We start from the raw sequence: 20649 nt of genomic DNA on the forward strand, positions 1-20649 counted from the left end.
GCCAAAATATGCCGCTGTGAGAGTATGAGTTACAACAGCATAATGGGTACAGATATTCACAGAGTTGCCAGACTTAAAAATAACGGGTGCTCAGTTAAATTTGAATTTCAGATGATGAATAATTGTTAGCATAAGTATGTCCCAAATAGTGTTTGGGACATACTTATGCTAAAAAAAAAAATTTATTTGGTATTTATCTGAAATTCCACTTTAACTGAGTGTCCTCTATTTTATCTGGCAGCGCTACGGGGTGGGGTATGCGTGTGTGTGAGGGACGTAACCAATCAGTGAGAGGGCAAGGAGCACAGTGAGGCTATAGATGGTGATGGGGGGAGGGGGATGGGACTTGGGTGACAAAATTAAAGGAGCTTAAACACCTTAGAATGATGCTGAAGTGTTTGTGGGGGAGGAGGTCAGAGGGGGACAAGCTTGAGAACCATTAATCAAAAGTCACCCTGACAAGGCCACTGGCACGAACAGCTTCAATGGGCCACCCCATGAGACTGCCCAAAGATGCGCTTAAGAAAAAAACCACTTTGGCAAAGATGAACTCAGGAAAGGGAGGGCACGTTTACGGCAAACAGCCTGTGTTCCAAGCATCTCACTAGTCTCTTACACCATATCCCTGGCAGCTTACAACACCTCGAGAAGGTGGCTACAACACCTCGAGAAGGTGGCTCCAACACGAAAGACTATCAGAGAAGGGAAAGGCACAGCTCTGCGCGTACTCAGTCACAAGTGTGGGCTAGAAGCCAAAGCCAGCTTGTCTGATTCAAAGCTCCAGGTCTTTCCCTCACACTCTTTGGGGGAGCACATGACTGAAAAAGCACCATGCTGTCTAGATACTCATTACGTGCAGCCAAGAAAACCAAAAGTTTGGATCTTTATCCCTCCTTTTTGTTAGCAAATAATAATAGCTAACATTTATTGTGGGTTTACTATGTGTCAGATGTTATTAAGACTTTGTACTTATTACTTTATTTAACCCATGCAGCAAGCCTAGAGGCAGGTACTATTATCTCCCACTGTATAGATGAGAAAACGGAGGCAAAGAGAGAGATTAAGGAACTTCAAGGTCACACAGCTGTTAATGGTAAGTGACACTGGTCTAGAGCTACACATCTTGAAGTAACAATGGAACAACTCAATCTGATGTCACAACTCTAACACACCATCAATTGTCCTGAACTGGCACACAGAGTTTGTAGTTCAGTCAAGGAACTGAAGATGAGACATCATGTTCCAGAATGCATCTTGGCTGGTGCACACATGAACGTATGTAAGGCTGAACCAAGCCACAATTACACTAGAATCAATGAATCATATGATGGGGTTGAAGGAGAACTTAGAAGTTACTAGAACTGAATCATAAAACTATACCAGATACCACAGTTTCCTAGTATTCGTAAGGGCCTTAAATAGTTGATGGCTAGTAAATATAAGGATGGGGTGGTGCTGGTTCATTATGACATTTAAATTTTTAATCTCCTTTTCCATCTTACTTTAATCTCTTGAACTTTAAAAGCAAGGCACAGCTTACAGGTTTTACACATTGAGTACATTCTTGATTTGTGTAAATAAAATACTTTAAAGTGGTTTGGTTGTTTTTACATATACTGGATTTTTTTTAGTTTCATAACCTTAATTTTGTGTTTTTTTAAACAACCTTTTATTCTTTGGGTTGTCCAAAAGTAATATATCTATAATTTATTGCTGTTAATCATATACTTCTCCACACAAAATATGGCAAAGAGATAAACCTTTTGGGAAAACATGCCCTATAAAAGGTTTTATGGTCCTTAATGTCCTGGAAGAAGACCATAATGAGGCATCATACGTAAAAGAGAAGTCATATCAGACTCCAGTTTCTGAAATACTCAAATTCTATCTACCATATCATCACTAATTCATTGTGTGACCTTGAACAAGCTACTTGACCTCTCTGGGTCGCATGCGTAAATACAGATGTGTCTCATTTGTAAAATGGGAGCGCTGGATTAGATCAGTTTCCCAACTGGGATGCCCTGGCACTACTGTGCCAAGATTCTGATGCCCCTCAGCCCTCAGGGCAGCTGGACAGAGCCCACAACAGAGCCCCAGATCCATCTCCTCCAGCCAAGAGCAGCCATATGTTTCACCACAGTGAGCTGTGCAAACCTTTTCAACGTGTGCCGAGATGTGAAACTGGTGTGGAAGCAGTGGATTAGATGACCTTGAGGTCCATACCAGCTCTATAACTCTATAATTGTAAGTCTTCCTGAGCTACTGCCCATGGCCAACTACTATTGATTCTATCATCTGCAATGCAAAGCACAGTACTTTATAATTCGGAGGCACTGGAAAATGTGTTACAATGGCTCAAACTGCAATGCCATCACTATAAGAAATCAACATTACTATAAAAATTAAATATACAATTACAATGTTGTTTACTAGCATTCTACCAATTAGAATTTTTCGATTACTTAATATCTCAGTTTATTATCTATGCTCGGAATGTAGGGCACATCGTAAGATCCTAAAGTGTTATATAAAAGAAAGTAGTCTCTATTTAGCATAGTTTTAATATAAACAGTATTATAGTATATTCTAATTTTTATAAGTAATTACTTTTGCCATGGTAGTCTCTCTATTAATCATTCTAAAATTTTGCTGAAGAATTATAATGGCATTTCTCCTAATTTCCCATGTGCCTGCCACCTCCATCATTTAGACAAAACAATCACACTTTTCAGAGAATCAAAATGTCTGGAGTCAATGAAAAGTACTTGTTTAAGAAGCCAGAAAAAATAGGGTTTAAACACCTTTAATGTGTATAGTGTTTATCCTCAAAGTAAAGCAAAACCAACAAAGGGCTGGAAAAAAGCCCACTTTTCTCCCCTCCCTCCCCAAATCTGGTTTAAACTAATAGGTTGGAAAGTTCTAGGCAACTCATTACAAGATGTACATAAGCAGGAGGGAACTGGGAGAGGAAAAACAATAATGACTAAGGCACTGGCTCGAATATAAGGGACAAGTTAAAAAGAGAATCTCCATTACTTAGCTGAGAGGGCACAAGGGACATCTAACTATATACACACACGGGGATCAAGAAGAAGAAATAAAGAAGAGAATTATTCACTAATTCCAGGGATCATAGGGAAGGGAAAAGAGAGGGAAGAAAGCATTTCGGGAGGAAGATGGGGAGGAAGACTTTTGGGATAAGCCACCCTGCGTAAGGAAAAGGCTTCTCACTCACTCTACAGACAGGCCTTCTACTCAAAGGTTACTTTTCACACCTTAAACCAGCCTTGAAAATAAGCACTGAGTAAGAAAACCTGGGATGAAAATGCCCCAGGATATTCACCTTTCATGATATTTATTTAATTTTTTGTGCCAGATGTTTAATGAGATACGGGATATTTAATGGGCCCATGTTTGGTGTTTTACTTTTGTTAGTCTTCACACTGACAGCCCCAGTGGCCACTCGTACTCAGGGAGTTTTGGAATATAAGGATGGCTACAAGTGAGAATTTGTTTGTTGTTAATAACTAGTCTTATTTTAAACTTAACCCACTCTTAACACAGTAAATTTGAAAGACATAGATTATAAATAAGAAAATAAAAATCACCCATAAGCCCAACACCAGAGACAATTACTGGTAACATTTTGATGTATGTTCTTCCATTTGTTTTTAACATGGGTATTGAATACGATGGGTAGGAAGGATGGGTGGTACGTTATGATATTTGAAATTATCTCCTTTTCCACCTAGCTTTCATCTCTTGAATTCAAGAGTAAAACAACTTACCACATACAGGTTTACACATTAAGTGTGATTTGTGGTAGTATTTGTACAACTTACTGGAGAAAACAAATGGCTGCTCTTGGCTGGGGGTGATGAATCTGTGGCCTCCACCTAGCCTCTGTCCAGCTGCCCTGAGGGGCATCAGAATATTGGCACAGCTGGGCCAGGGCATCCCAGTTGGGAAACTGTGATCTGACCCAACTCTCCCATTTTACACCTGAGGACACTGAGATCCAGTGGAGTAACAGAGGGGTAAAGCAGCTTGTTCAAAGTCATACCATGAATCACAATTTGAACATTTCAGAAACTGGAGTCTAATATGACTTCTCTTTTACATAAGATGCCTCATTATGGTCTTCTAGCACATTAATGATCATAAATCTCCTTTATAGAGCATGTTTTCCCCAATGGTTTATCCCTTTGCCATATTTTATATGGAAAAGTCTATGATTAAGGGTAGTATAAATTATAGATATATCTCTTTTGGACAACCCAAAGGCCAAAAAGTGGTTTAAAGAAAAAACAACACTAAGATTACAAATCAACGTTATGAAAATAAAATTAGAGATTTTTTTCATTTTGAAATAATTTATACTTTTTTTTTTTTGTGTGTGAGGAAAGATCAGCCCTGAGCTAACATCCATGCCAATCTTCCTCTTTTTGCTGAGGAAGACTGGCCCTGGGCTAACATCCGTGCCCATCTTCCTCCACTTTATATGGGACACCGCCACAGCATGGCCTGACAAGCGGTGTGTCAGTGTGCACCTGGGATCCGAACCCGGGCCGCCAGCAGCAGAGCGCACGCACTTAACCGCTACGCCACGGGGCCGGGCCCCCTACACTTGTTTTTAAATAGTTATATTCCCCAGTTCATGTAAAATCCAAACCATTTTACCATATTTTATTTAAAATTTTAAATTATGTTTCTTTCTAGAAGGGGTGTCTAAGCATATCCTAATGAGCACGGAGTATTTGCATTTTCTAAATCATTCCTAATATGACGATACAACAATGAATATTTGTTTTGGTTTGCATTTTTTTGATCCTAGTGATCATTATTAGTCATTTGTAATTCTTCAGTAAAACGAATAATTTTATGTACTCAAGTTGAGCAATCATTAATAGTTTCTTGCTTTTAGGCTTTAAAAGACATCCTCTTCACAAATCGAATATCCTCCAAATTTCTTTTTAGTTAAAAAATATATATTTAACTCCAATCCACATGAATGGTATTTTGGTGTATGACCTGAGGCAAGGATCTAAATCGGTTTGGTTTTTTTTTTAAGTATCCAATTTCACAACCTCCTTTACCAGATAATCTGTATCTTCCCCCAGTGACTTGTCATATAATTATTATTCTATACACTGAAAATGTTTGATAGGTGCTATTTTGTTTGTGTATTTTTACACTCACATCATCCTCTTTTATTATCATAGCTTTAGAATGTTTTAATCTCCAGTAGTACAAGTCTCTGCCTCATTCCTTTTCCAAATCAAAAAATATATATAATTTACATATGTATATGTATATATGTGTGTGTACCTATACACAAATATATTCTTCCAGATGAACTACAGAATCAGTTGAAAAACAGACTTTTTATTAAATTGATTTTTAAAGACTATATGCAAAGATGCCTTAACATTTCAATTTTTTCTGGTTATTTAGCATGAATTATTGTACTCCTGTTCCAAACATTCAATGACTTTTTTTTTTTGTAATGTACCCTACGGATGTGTTCCAAATATGTTGATTCCCAGTTAATTTGGAGACTCAACCCAATCAAACCTAACCCAAAACAAACCTACCTCCACCTGGCAGATGAGAGCCCCACTTCAACAGCCTGCAGGGCTGCGCACGGAGGCCCTGTCGCAGCAAAGGCACAAAGGGCCAGGTCACAGAGGGCCCTCTGTGCCCCAGTGGCAAGGAGGATGGACTTTACTGGAGGCAATGGGGAGCCAGTGAAGGGCATTTAAGTAGGTGAGTGCCATATTCAGATTTCTGTTTTAGAAGGATAAAGAAAACTGCGAGAGTGGACGGCTAGATCAGTGTTCAGTGCCCAACAGAGGCAGAAGAACAGCTGGAGTCTCCTGTAGTACCTGTTCTAGACAAGCAGTGACAAAGACAAGGGCAATGGAAAACAAAGAATGATTCTATTGGTATTTATGATTTTGCAGTATTGTTTCTATTGCTACAGAGGGTGTGTTCAAACACTCCAGAGGGAGAAATAACGAAGCTCGTGAACCTGTCCCCAAGCATGGTCTCTCTGCCCACATGCCAATGGCAAGCCTTCCCTCTGCCCACTGCAGGTTACATTCTTTCAACCAATATTTACTGAGCACCTACTATGGGTCAGGCACCACGCTAGCTGCTGAAATAAATCCTGGATGGGTCAGTGCCAAAAATCAGCAGGAGTCACGGAGAATGAAGAATTATGACTCTGACATCCAAAAACAGAGCCAGGTATTAAGAACTGGAGTCACTCAGCCATCAGAAAAAGACTGTTGTACGGAGCCATCACCTTCCCAGAGGACACCGGCCCCTCCCCTCCAGGCCAGTGGAGAAGTCTGTCCTGTCCCATCCCGTCCCGCACATCCAGGAGCTATATGAGTGCCTTTCCAGTCTTCCTCTAGGCACCAGACAGCAGTACCACTGGCTCTCTTTTACAGATGGATCAATGGAGACAGAATGAAATCAGGCCCCCTGACTCCAGCTACATGGGGGTCAACACAGAACCCAATTTTTGGTACCCTGGATTGACCCTTGGTCTTTGTGATGTATCCCAAGTACTTACAAACGCCCTTAAAAATTCTCAAAAAGAAAAGGGAAAGGCCTTTTTCCACTTTTTGCCCACTGTTTAATTTCTTCCCCTTGATGAGGGTGGGGTTTCCAGAGCTCTCTCAGCACAATCTACCCACTGTTAACAGGAGACCACCACCTTGGCACTCCTGTAATCTAGAAAGACCTTCCTCCTCCACCTCCCCCCTCACACTGAAAATAGACTAGAGAGACATCTGCTCCACCTTTTTAAACTTCAAGGAAGGGAGTGAAGAAATTTCAGCAACTGTAAGATATTTGGTCACGCCATTTATTGGTCATACGCTGCATAACAAACAAATATTGTTATATAATAACCAGCTGGTTCTCACAACTGCTTCAAGGAGATCAGCTCTGCATATCAAGCATATAAACTTGTAATTTTTTTCTTTTGCCTATGTAAAATGATCTTGGATACTTCATTTTCTACAAAACTTAAAAGTTTGCATTCCCTTTAAAGATTCCTATGTTTAAATCCAGAACCACAAATTAATCAGTACATATCACTGAATTCTAACTTCCTTAGACCCGTAACAAAAATAGGTACACAGCCACTCTGGGGAGGCCTACAGGACCAAAACATCTGGAAAGAACTACAAGGCAAAATATGCCTACGACTGCCTGGAAGGCTCGTCCAAATGCCACCCTGACTGTATCATTTGATGCTTAACAAACTCGGACCAAATGCTCAGTTTTGATAGGCCTTGCCTTCAACCTCTCCGGGACTTACCTTCTTCATCTGTGAAACAAGGTCAATGATGCCCATGCCACAGGGTCATTGAGAAGAATAAACACTGTAATGTGTGGGAAATGCTCTGTAATTATAAAGAGCTGTGCAAACGTCCTAGACCCTTTCCTCTGGAGGCACTCTGACCGTCCCCTTCAGTTACATGAGTTAGTGGTCTTATTCTGATTTTACATATGGAGAAACTGAGGCCCAAGCAGTGCTTTTTCTAGGAGGAAAATCCCAAATTAAGAGAAAGCCCTCACAAATCAATAAAAACCTGGGAATCCAGTTTGCCGCCAGGTATGGTCTTAGACAAATCCTCCAACCCTTCCAAGCACCAGTTTTTTCTTATCTGAGTTCAACTAACCTGCCTGGAGGGCAGACCAGCTAAGGGTCGGTTTGTCACAAGAGAGCTTTATGGAAAAGACAAAGACTAGAGGAAATGGGCCTGACTTCTAACCCCAGGGTGAGAACCTTCTCCTTGCCCCATAGCCAGCTCACAGATAATGGCAGCCCAACAAGGACGGCAAGGACAGGACAGGGCGCAGCCTCACTCCAGTGGGAAGCGGGCTCTGACGAAGAACCTGTCGAAGTGGCCCAAGTGGACCCTCCCGCGCTATATGAAGTGAGGCCTACCAATACAACTGAACACAGGCGGGAGGCTGGCTTTGGAGGGGGAGTGCAAAGGAGGCTGCAGCAACACCGAGAAGGGGAACTTTCCAAGGTGAGAGGCAGAAGCCTCTCCAGGATGATCAAGACAGTGCCACCTCCTGCCCTAAGTGATATCACACACTGACCAGAAGAAGCCTCATCACTTCTTGCCTTCAGACCAGCCAAAGATAAAGAATGCCAAGGGGAGGAGGAACAGGCAGCCATGAACATTCAGGAACACTTAGGTAGAGGTTGAAATCATGCCTGGGATTTGCATGAAGAAGGAGGGAGGGCAGGGATTCCAATCACTTCTCTGGAGCGAGTTGAAACAGTATCATCTTATATTTTGGTGACCCAATTCCTCTGGTATCCCCAAAGCTGATATGGAAATCCAGGTGACCTGTTAAATAACAGCCAAAGTCTTATCTCACTCAAATTCTGGTTCCATAAAAGACTGTAATTGTTGGAAGTCCTCAAACTTCCCATCTTTTCAACACTGAGCACTAAACCACACAAAAGAAGAACCACCCACTGAAGTGCCCAAATGACACCACATTAGGCCCCATTAAACAGCCCAGTGAAGTCTGCAGTATTTATTAGGTGTCACCACAGCAGTGCCCTGACTTCTACTGCAAAGGAGGAAGAGGGAGGAGGAATGATTTTTAAATATTACTCGGGCCTGTTGATAACAAGCTTTGCAGCACTGGTTCATTATTCCCAGCCACCCTGCAATCATTAACCCAGGGCAGCAGTGGGGGGAGCTAAGACAAAGAAACCCAGTCCCCTGCCCAAGACTTCCTGATGCCGCCTTCAACAGCAACTGTTTAGGAAGCCATTACGTCTATATCTGAAACCAGAAGAGCTGATATCCTAAACTGGAATATCTAACTGAAATTAGTTCTGACTGGTTTTCATTAAATCTTTTTAGCCAGTTGTCAGTGTGCCTCAGAGGAAAAAAATATATATATCACATGCTCAACAGATGTGGCTGGAATCAAAGCCGAGCTGAGCGGAGCTGCACAGACAGCTCGCAGCAGCTTCCCCCAAATAAAAGGTCAGCCATTTATAATGACATCCCCAGAGTGATATATGCGTGCATTAGAAAGTTAAATTTCATGAAAAGAATGTCCAATAAAGCCATCAATTTTATTTTTGGTCCATCTGGCTGCAATTTCTGCCTACAGTTATTTCGCTCCAGGAAAACAGCACGGGGCAGGCACCTGGATTCACTTCAGGGTCCCTGGTCCATGAACTATGACATTCCACACATAGTTTCCCAACACAAGGACTGAAATGCCTGCTCCCTACTTCTTAGCTCACTGTCTGCATAACATTCCCTGCCCTTTGATGTGAAAGAAAAATACTCCACTTTACAACATGACCCTGCACTGGGCTTCTTTTCTGAAAGAAGCTAAAACACCACCACCATTGTGGCCACCCTGAGTACCAGTCGCAACAACTTCAGAGTGATTATCTTTGAGTTACAAACACTGTGGGCAAGTCTACATCCACTAAATCCTGTTACCCCGTATACTACTTTAAGAGAGAGAAATCATTAGTAGAATTCCCCACAATTATCCTTGAAAACAGCCCACCTCTTTTTTTGGGTAGATTCTTGTCCCAAATAGTTAACAATTCCTCCATCCTTCTTAAAGTGCCAGGGTAATTTGCTATTAAATGCACACTTAAACCAACGTTTTATAACGTCGCTGCTGTTTTCAATGACTCTCCTCCCCTTCCTACCAGGCGTTTTGAGCTATAATAGCCGTCCCACAGTCACCTCCTACTGAATAATTATAATAGTAGGCCAATTAAACTAATCACCTTTCTACATATTTTTATCCGGCTTACAGATGTAAATCTTCCCCAGAATGCCGGGAATGAAAGGCTCCTCTGCAAGAGCACCTAGGACCCCAAGCGCTGCTCCTGGAAGAGGCCCAATCCACCAGGGGCAAGCCTAACTCACAACCCAAATCAGTAAGTAACATTTTCAGACATGTGATCTTCATGTGTAGTCACTATATATTCATCTTTCTTCTTCAAGGAAATCTAAAGGATCTCCTGTTATTATTCCTAAACTATTTCTACACTTCAAAAGCCTAAACTTCAGGTTAACATGATCTAGCTTAAGCAGCAAAACACCACCAAATCTTCTAAAAAGAGATTACAGAGAATGACAGTGCTTTATAGTGTGGGATTTTAGCTGCCCAGAAATCCATTGTATACATTTTTTGAAGAAAAAAAGATTTTTAAAAGAGATTTCAAATTCAGAGGTTGAACACTGTAGTGTGAGCAATTTACTATGCAGCAACTGAATTAATAATTCCTTGGAGAATTTTTTTTTTCTGATGAATTACACAGAATCTTCTAGCTCTGAAAGGGAGGACACATTTCCATTCAAATGTCAAGTGACAAGCAGTGAAAAGGAAAAATTCCAACCCCAGGCAAAAAGCGGCAGGTGGGAAATACACTTCATTTGTGTAAAACTAATCCAGAAATAGACATATATATATATATCCCCTTCCTAGAGAAAGCTACCACCTGAGGGATGTTACTTCTGGTCTAGGTGACAGTTCAGAAGCAGTTCATATACAGGATTTATCTGACACTCTACATCCCGAAACTGCTTTGCTCTCTTTGCTCTCTAAATATCCAATTAGATAGCTTAATAACCATCTCAAAAATAGTTCACAGATCCTTATGCTTTTTCCCCTCCTTAGTAGTCCAAACAGTTCTCCAAGATGTTTTATAAAATATATAAACTAGAATAATTGCCTACAGAGAAAATCACTTTAGCTGCCTCCTTTGATATCATTACAGCATAATAACAGCATTAAGAGAGTGTTTCTCAATGGGGCAGAGCCACTGCTCTCCATGCAGAGAAACAAAGGAGGGAAGGATTAGTGACCTCCTGATACCTTCTCTTTCCAAAGTACCCAAAACTGTGTCTTTGGTGAAGAACAACAAAAATAATATATAGCTTTCCCTTCTGCCCTAACTTTTCTCCAGTCAAAGGGAAAAAAAAAAATCAGGTAACCACTTGAAAAATTCACTTTCAGACAACAGGTACTTCAAAACCTCATCAATCAATAAACAGACATCAGCATGTCCTAATTAGGCCACTAAATAAAAGACACTTCCCAAGGCAGAGCTCAAAAAAAGACCCTCACGTTTGCCTCTTTGGGATGCACTCCAGACCTCCCCTCACTCTTTTCTTTTCAGCTACAGATGTCACCAAAATCTTAGAAAGAGAATGAATGCAAAGAAAGGCATTCCACTGTATCTCATCATAAATGTAGCATTTTCTTTTAAGTTTTGCAGAAAGGATAGTGGGACTCAGAAAAGGACACTCAGCTTACACTTGGCATAACCTTTAAAAATGAATAAAGCAATTAAAAACCCCACTATTAAAAAGTATAAAAACAGATTACAAATCCACTTGGAATTTTAGTGAATAAGATCATCCTGATTTTTCTCTCTTGCTTATTAGTCAAAACCCTTTAGGTCAAATAGTAAATACTGTAGTTCCATTATACCAAACAAAAAACTCTAACAGCTCAATCTTTTAATTGGGCAGGAAGAGAAAACATCCACGTTTTAGTGATATCCTTGGATTTAATGTATTACTTCCTACAAGAAATTAGCTTCCTAACCTTTACAAGGAAGAAAACTGGGGATCTTGTTACAACCACAGAGCAGGGAAAATTCTCAATTCCCTACACAGATGTGAAATAAACAGCAACACATTCCTCTCAAAGAAGTCTAGATAGCCATCTTTGACAAAGCCTTTTGTTACCTGGGCAGCCTTAGGCCCAAGGACCCCACACACATTCTTCAACACAGATAATGTGAGCCCACCTACCTTCTCCAGACTAGAGGCCATAAATCCTCAGAGGCTGTGGCCCTGCTCCAGACACCGCCACAGCTGAACAAAAGAGCTCGTTACATAAACATCCTTCCTCGTTTTCAGAGCAATCTTCCTCGACTCAAGTTTTACCTCCCAACATCTCTCCAATATGCCTGTTCTGCTTTTAAGAATCATACATAGAATTTACTGGAATAATCTGTTTACTGGCTCCTTAGTAAAATTTACACTTTGATAAAGCTACTGCTTGAAAGAAAAATCTGAATATTGCTGGACCATCTATAAAATGTGGTTAACATATAATTCCAAAATGCTTTTTTAAAGTTTCTTCTCTTTCAGTTCACTTTTCAAAAATACACATTATTTCTATTGATGTGAGAATCACATCATCAAGAATGTGGCACTACATAAAACAGCTCTAACCTGGGAATGAGGAGGCCTGGATTTCAGTTCTAACTGGTTCTCTTTGGGCAAGTCACTTAACTTCTCTGAGCCTCTGCTTCCTCCTGTAAAATTAAAGGGTCTTCAAAGGGACTTGCAGTTCCGAAATTCTGCAATCAGTTTCCTTCCTAGATTGTTCTCTCAAATCCAATCTTTAAAAGCTCCACCTTCTTTTAACCTCCATATTGTTTTGGCTTTTGCCCTTGGGTGTCCAGGGGAAGAATCTTTTGTTTAAAAGACAGCCCTGAAGTTCCCCAGGGGCCCGAGGGTTAATGCAGGTCTCCCAGAGCAGGATGTGCATAATCAAACTCAGACAGCAGCTGCTGAGTTGGAGATAATCCTAAAAGGACTGCCTCAGCCCTTCTCTTTCTCTCACAGTGCAATCGCCTGGCACTAGGCCTGTTCCGGCTGTTTGGACCTTATGTTTTCGGCACATTGCAAACAGCATCTTCTGTGGATTCAACTCTCAAAATGCCAATGGATTTTTCTGTTTTGCTTTTTCAAGCTGGCTCTCCAGAAGCAAATACTTAAAACATAAGCATGCACAGTGCCCACATGCTGACCACATATCAACAGCTTGGGATGGGAAAAGAGGCTCCTGGAGGGACAGGGATGATGGTCTCCTTATTAATGGAATTATCACTGTCCCTCTGTTCACTCTGACAAACAATATTTCATGAAATTGTAAAAGTGAGTAAAACAGCAAAAACCACCCATTTGGAAATTGCTAAATTTCTGGATCTTGCACTCATTCCTAATACTGATCTAGCATTTCCATGAAGTCTCAACCTCTACTTCAGTTCCGTGGCCTTCTAAAGTGAAAACAACTCTACCTTGTTTTCCTGGAAATCTAATGTGACTAACAGCTTAACTTCGTAAAATGGGTTCTAGTTGTAGATTCGAGAGAGCTTTTTGTAATGTGTACTTTTAAAAGTAAAAAGGTTGTCCTTACAAAGTTTTCTTGGCAGGATTCTTATATCAACTATACCTGGCAAAATCATCTTGTTCCAGGGAAGTCCTGCGAGAAAAGTGAAGATGATGTGTTAGGAGAACCACTTAGTTCCAGATGACAACTATGTCCAGATGACAACTATGTACTAACTCAACCAAAGGAGTGGCCAGCATAAATTATGAGAAGCTACCAGTTTGTTCACATAATTAATGTTATACTACTACTTGTAAAAATAGCACAAAGTTAATCAGGATTTAAAATTTTTTTTCACATGAAATGTAAATTTAAGATTTTTTCCCCCAAGTTATCCAAGGTAAAGAGGAATCTTTTAATGATTCGATATAATTACATGCTTTCATAAGACATCTATTTTGTTGTTTTAAAGTTTCCCAGAATATAACTTCTATCCAAATCATTCTTCAAGAATACACATTCTACTTTTTATACTTATTCTCTAATATAAATATTTATCATTTTGAAACACTGAAAAATTTCTCTATGATGGAGCATTAAGAAACCATGGAAAGTAAACTCCACCAATAAATTGTCTTAATACTTTGGAATTTGAGGACTTTGCAAAAAGCAAGGGGGGGGATAGATAACTTATGAAAACAGCTTTAGGATTTTCAAGGCTACGATCCAGGGAACTGGAAGAGTTCTTTTTATCCCAAGGAATTAGTAAGTGCTACACTTGGTTCAGCCTCCACTCACAAGAGTCTTAAAAGCAAACTCTGCTAACAAGGCTCCTACACCATCAGGTCCGGGTCCACTGCAGAGACCACATCTGAGGCTGCAAGCTCCCCAAGTGTGCTTGATACGGGCGTATGGTACTCACTGCTTCTGCTCAATGGCTCTGCAGTGAGAATATCTGGATGGATTTTGCTGAGTATGGGCTGGTTTTGTGTGTGCACTTTTAGGTGGAAGACATTAAACTCAACCCATCGAAATCGTTGTAACAAATTAGCAAGACAAGGTGGACTTGCACACTTCCTGATGGAAAACTAGGATGGACCTCCTCCAAATGTTCCACTTGAAGACTCTGCCAGACTGTAGATCAAAAAAATTTGGTGGATTAAAACTAACAGCTTAAGAGGTGAACCAGATTATTCCTAATTATTATTACCACGATATTCATGCACCAGCTGTGAACAATTAAAAGCCTTATTTCTAAATTCCCATAAACCCAAGAATAAAATTAAGACATTTCCGAAATAAGTTTCTGCTATTTATCTGTAGTTAACTTGCTCTCAAGGGAAGGCAGGCTAACTAGATCCACAAGGCAGAAGCACATAGTGTCACAGCAAAATCTTGTGTTTTCCTTTTTCTATGCCATGAGTTTTATCATTAAAAATTAAAATAACCATGAAACACTGCAAAGAGCACACAACTAGGCTTTTTACACTATTAAACTAAATAAGAGCATTGATCGCTTTGATCTCACCATTTGTTTGCTTCCCAACCTCTTCTCACCAGAATCAGCAATAAAATATGAGAGAACCAGTAGGATGTGGTTTGCACGCAGACAACAACACAATGTACCATCTTTTAAGGAGGGGTAACGAACACAAATCACAGAATTTCCAGCTGACTAGGGGCTAAGCATTAGAATCTAGCCTAGCTCCTTCATTTCAGAGCTGAAGACACTCAGGTCCAGAGACTCTGCATGCAGGGTGGAGGGCATTCAGAGCTCATGAAGGCCATGTCACCAAGGCCTTAGTGGCAGGGTGAGGCCAAGGACCAGAGATCTAAAATGCGCTCTACTCCAAAACGTTCAGTAATGCATTCCATTTCGGGAGGAAGAAACAAAGAATAAAAACTAACAGCAATCCAACCACTCTGCTTCCTACTCTTTGCATCCCTGGCAAGTGGGCTCAACTGAGGCTTGAGGGACCTCGTGGCCAAGTCTCCTGATGTAGTTAATGACTTAAATTCCTGCTTTTGAATTCATCCCATTCCTAACCACCTAAATTAAAGCCAAAGGAAAGACATTGATCACAACCGAGTTTGTTTTTAAATTCTCTTCTGTGTGTGTGTATATATACATACATACATATACATAAATATGTACATATAGTACTGCATATAGATTATATAGATAAATGGAATAAAATTGAGAATCCAGAAATAGATCCTTCCATTTATGGCCAATTGATTTTCAACAAGGGTGCCAAGGCAATTTAATGGGGGAAACACTAGTTTTTTTAACAAAATGTGTTGGGACAACTAGATACCATGCGCAAAAAAAAAAAAAAATTAAGTTGTACCCATACTCCACCACATATACAAAGATTAATAATTCAAAACGGGATTATAAACCTAAATGTAAGGGCTAAAAACATAAAACTCTTAGAACACATAGGAATAAACGTTTGCAACCTTCAGTTAGAAAATGGTGTCTTATATATAACACCAAAAGCAACAAAAGAAAAATAGAACTTCACAAAAATTAAAAACTTGTGCTTCAAAGGACACTATCAAGAGAATGAAAAGATAACCCACAGAATGGCAGAAAAGATCTACAAATTGTCTATCTGATATAAGACTTGTATCAAGAACATATAAAAAATTTTCAAAACTCAATAATAAAATAACCCAATTTTAAAATAGGCAAAGGATTTAAATAGACATTTCTCCAAAGAAGAAATACAAATGGTTAATAGGAACACAAACAGATGCTCAACATCATTTAGTCATTAGGTAAATGCAAAACCACAATGAGACACCACTTCATATCCCCCCCGCCATCCCTCCACAGAATGACTATAACCAAAAGGACAGACAATAACAAGTGTCAGCAAGGATGTGGAGAAACTGGAACCCTTGTGCACAGCTGGTGGAACTGCCACTTTGGCAAACAGTTTGGTGGTTCCTCAAAATGTTAAGCCCAGCAATTCCAGTCTTAGGTATATAGCCAAGAGAAATGAAAACATATGTCCACACAAAAACTTGTACACAAATGTTCAAGGCAGCATATTCATAACAGTCAAAAAGCTGAAACAACCCAAATGTCCATCAGCTAACAAACGGGTAAACAAAATTTGGTATATCCATACAATGGAATATCATTCGGCAATAAAGAAAAACGCAGTACTCATACATGCAACAACACGGAAGAACCTTAAAAACACTATGCAAAGTTCAAGAAGTAGGTCACAAAAGACCACATATTGTATGATTCTACTTACAGGAAATGTCCAGAACAGGCAAATCTATGGAAACAATCTATACAGACCGAAAGTAGATTAATGGTTGCCCAGGACTTGGTGGGGGGTGGAATAAGTGACTGCTAATAGGTAGAGCATTTTTGGGGGGAGTGATGAAAACGCTCTAAAATCAGATTGTGGTGACTGTTGCACAACTGAGAAAATAGTACTAAAAACCACTAAATGGTACATTTTTTTTGTGTGTGAGGAAGATCAGCCCTGAGCTAACATCTATTGCCAATCTCCTCCTTTTTTTCCCCTTTTTCTCCCCAAAGCCCCAGTAGATAGTTGTATGTCATAGTTGCACATCCTTCTAGTTGCTGTATGTGGGATGCGGCTCAGCATGGCCAGGCAAGCGGTGCGTCAGTGCGCGCCCGGGATCCAAACCCGGGCCGCCAGTAGCCAAGGGCACGCACTTAACCGCTAAGCCAGTGGGGCCGGCCCCTAAACAATACATTTTAAATGGGTGACTTTTTGTGGTATGTGAGTTATATCTCAAGAAAGTTGTTAAATATTATGTACATATATATGTACAGCAACTGCAAGTAGCATAAAAGATATTGTTTGACAATTATCCTATTGTACAACCAAATAAACTTTTTTTAAAATAACTTCCAGATAATGCTAGGCATGTTTTGATTCTGAGCTCAGTGTCAAAATTTTGCATTTCGTAGAGGACCTTAGACCTGGAACTAAAAACCCCAAAAAGGTTAGCATAGATGTGGGGTCCAAGGAAAGTCATTCCAAGCTTTCTAGTCTCTCAACCTAAAGCAGTTATTCTGTAACTTCAGTATGTTTAGACAGTAAAATGCAGAATCTAGGGTGGGAACCAAGAATGTGCATTTTTAACAAACTACCCCCTCCCTCCCCTAAGATGATTCTAACACAGGCAGGGTGAGGACAGCACTTTGGGCAAGGAGAGCCAGCAGCCCGGAAAGGCTCCTTCGGGCAGTCCCAGGGCTAATGAGCTGTAAATTGGTAGGTGTGCCATGATCACAGTTGGGCAGCAACTGCCTCATAATAATTCTTGCCATCAATTTCATAGGCATTTGGGAGATTTTCAAATGTGAAAGTTTGTGGCTAGATCATGCTGGGTGAAACGTTAGCCTTTGGAAGAGGAGGTTCATCGACTCCTTCAACTATTAGATTCCAGGACAACAAAACCGTACATCCAGTGTGTAATATTCAGAGCCTAAAATGCAGGAAAAAAAACCTGCTGGGAATTATTATCCATAAAACAAGGACAGCTGGCCTTCACACCCCAGTTGTTTCCTGTCTCTAACAGGTGGACAACATTTTTCCCCTACTGTGAGAACTTTACCTCCTACTCCAACTTCTATTTCTCATACTCAAAAGCAACCTCCAACCTCCTTTCTGGGAGGAAGAAATCTGAGCTACAGCAACTAGATGGAGTGGCATCTCTGAGAGGAAATGGTTAGTCATGAAAGATTACTGCATTCTAGATGACAACTGTAACCAATTTCCTTGGCTGATGAAGGAGAAGAGAGAACAGAGTACACTGTTAAAATGTGGACTGGAATTTTAAAAAACTTTATTCCAAAGCAGTAGGTAGAAAGGAGAAAAAAATGATTTCCTTAAAAAAGAAAGAGCGCAGCCATTATAGAACCATAGCAGTTTGGCTGTTGATACAGGTTTTACAAATGGGGAAATTGAGGCAAAAGAGGTTGCGTGATTACCCCGAGGTGACAGCTGGTTACTGGCAGAGAAGGTCAGCTTATAAGAACCCAAGTCTTCTGGCTACTTGTCCAGCATTCTCTTGCATCAGCCAGAATAAAGAAGGAAACACGAAGTGAGTGCAATCTGGGCAAAAGCAAAGAGGTAGAGAATGGTTCCTAACCTAGAGTCCTCCTGCCCATCATTTGTTCAGGTGGTGTTTTTCACAATGGTCACTTAAGCCTCATAAGGAAAGCTTCATGCTACAACCCATGGGTCATGGGTGATCATGACATGACATGACTGTCCTCGTCCAGTCTAAGAGCTACTTGGTACATGCTGCAAAGTGGTGGAGGAGTGAATGCCTGGGAGGCTAAGAGTACCTCACAAACCCTCGACCGGTTGGGACAGTGGCCCCTTTCTCTTGATACTTTTCATGCTGGCTTGGAGACCTTCTGCTTCTCCACCGCCAGGGACCCTCTTCCTTCCCCCTCGAGGCCACTCACTGTGACTTGAATTTGCCTTATCTCCCAGGTACACACCTCTCTGGCTCACATCATACCATCAAGCTGCTATTCTACCTGCTTAAGTACCTGTCAGGGTCACTTGAAGTCTGAGGCAATGTCAAATTTCAAGAGTTACATTGTCCTATAAATTTGGCAAATAAAGATCTTGCCATCTGTTTAACAGCAAGTTGGTCCTAGGATGCCATACTCCTTCAACTAAGGGCAACAAATGATGTCCAGTCTCAGTCAGGCTATTATCAGGAAAGCAAATAAAATATATTTTAAGTTGCTCAGGATTCAACTTCAAAATATTATAAGAACGATAGACTCTAAGGTTAGAGGAAGCTGTAAAGGTCAGCTGATCTCCAACTCTCCTCTAAAGATCTCCATCCAAACACATGCTTGCTTACCTCCAGGCACGGCCCCTCACTACTTCGGAAGTGGTCTATTCCATCTCTGACTGCCTTTGAGAAAGGTCTTCCTTCTGTTCAATCAAAATCTGTCTCCTTGGAAGCTTCACCCTTTCATTCCTGATTGTCCAAAGAACATAAGATCCAGGATCCAGGAAGACAAGGGTCAGATATGAGTCATTACATTCTATCTTCCTGGTGCTTGTCAGATGATGGTACTTTCCAGATAATGTTTTTATTATTGTTTTTTAAATTTCCAGTAAAATAAAAACTGAACCTCTTGCACATGCAGAATGCTAAAAAGAAGTAGTTTTATATTAAATAAACTAAAAGCCTCTCCTGAATGAATACTAAACACATCTGCAAATAGTTTACGGTATGGAATTTGTTTAAATCTTCTGGGTTTTCTGTCTCTACTTATACCTCAAGGCACAAAACAACAAAAGCAGCCTAGTAAAAACTCACAAGAGTAATTAATGCCCAAGGAGAAACACAGCAACACCAGGAGGCATCTCACAAATGCTCTCTTAATATTTATTAAACCAACAATAGTGTTTTGGGTAAATCTTATTAACGCAATACACAACGTTCTGGGCAAATGAAATTTTAATTCATTTACATCAGATGTGCCCACAATCCACATTTTTATTAAAAGGACAATAAGCATTCAGTTGAGAGGCTTGGAAATAGCATGTTATTTTGAATATTATGTATTAATTTTCAATCATTTAAGACTGTTAAAACTTTTTTTTAAAGCATTACATAGTATGCTTTTAGAATGTTCTGACTGCATATGAATATAAATCAACCATTGACATCATTTCTTCTAAAGTTTATGGAAAAGGTATGCAGTCTTGGAAATCACCTCAATTCCTCTCTGCAATGAGTAAGGTATAAAAAAAGAGAGAAAACAAAACCTTGAGAATGAGAGGGTAAACAAATGCAATTCATCATTTTTTTAACACTCATCATTGTTTGATGTACGAAAGGCCTCTATTTATACAATCTTTGGCCGCTAAGATGCAAACCATTTCATTTAGAACATTAAAAAAAAGCATTACCAATCAGCCAAAGATAAACAAATTTATCTCTCCCTTTATTAATATTTACCAGCCATTAGAATAAGACATCAAAAGTACACTGCTACAGTGTCCTATGTTTATTAAACTCATTAAACAAATTTGTCCCAAATGCCTTTTGTCTAATGTGCTAATAATCTTCAAATACTCCATACTTGATTAAGTTGACAGTAAATCCTCCCGTCCCTGGCTTTAGCACCCCAAAGTTCTCCACTTCCCTTTCTTGTCCAGGTCCAAATGCCAACTAACAAAAGAGTGAGGGGCCAGCCCCAAGGTTTAGCAGTTAAGTGCACGAGCTCCGCTACTGGCGGCCCAGGTTCAGATCCCAGGCGCGCACCGACACACCACTTGTCGGGTCATGCTGAGGCAGCGTCCCACATACAGCAACTAGAAGGATGTGCAACTATGACATACAACTATCTACTGGGGCTTTGGGGAAAAAAAGGAGGAGGATTGGCAATAGATGTTAGCTCAGGGCCGGCCTTCCTCAGCAAAAAGAGGAGGATTGGCATGGATGTTAGCTCAGGGCTGATCT

The 20649-nt window shown here is 40.3% G+C and overlaps 1 protein-coding gene across 2 annotated transcripts in view; it reads right to left on the minus strand.

Moving 5' to 3' along the window:
• Positions 1-20649, minus strand: part of SDC2 (syndecan 2) — a 104412-nt gene that overhangs the window by 67169 nt on the left and 16594 nt on the right. The window contains exon 1 of one of the 2 annotated variants that reach the window (XM_087447611.1): positions 11847-12174. The exons of the other annotated variant lie outside the window; for it this stretch is intronic. Within the exon in view, the coding sequence (XP_087303737.1) occupies positions 11847-11867 (21 nt within the window). The 5' untranslated portion in view covers positions 11868-12174. Of the gene's footprint in view, positions 1-11846; positions 12175-20649 lie in introns of those variants that run through there. 2 annotated transcript variants of the gene reach the window in all.

The sequence above is a fragment of the Ceratotherium simum genome, chromosome 23, assembly GCF_057802395.1.
Source record: "Ceratotherium simum simum isolate JZ-2026a chromosome 23, ASM5780239v1, whole genome shotgun sequence".
Lineage (NCBI taxonomy): Eukaryota > Metazoa > Chordata > Mammalia > Perissodactyla > Rhinocerotidae > Ceratotherium > Ceratotherium simum.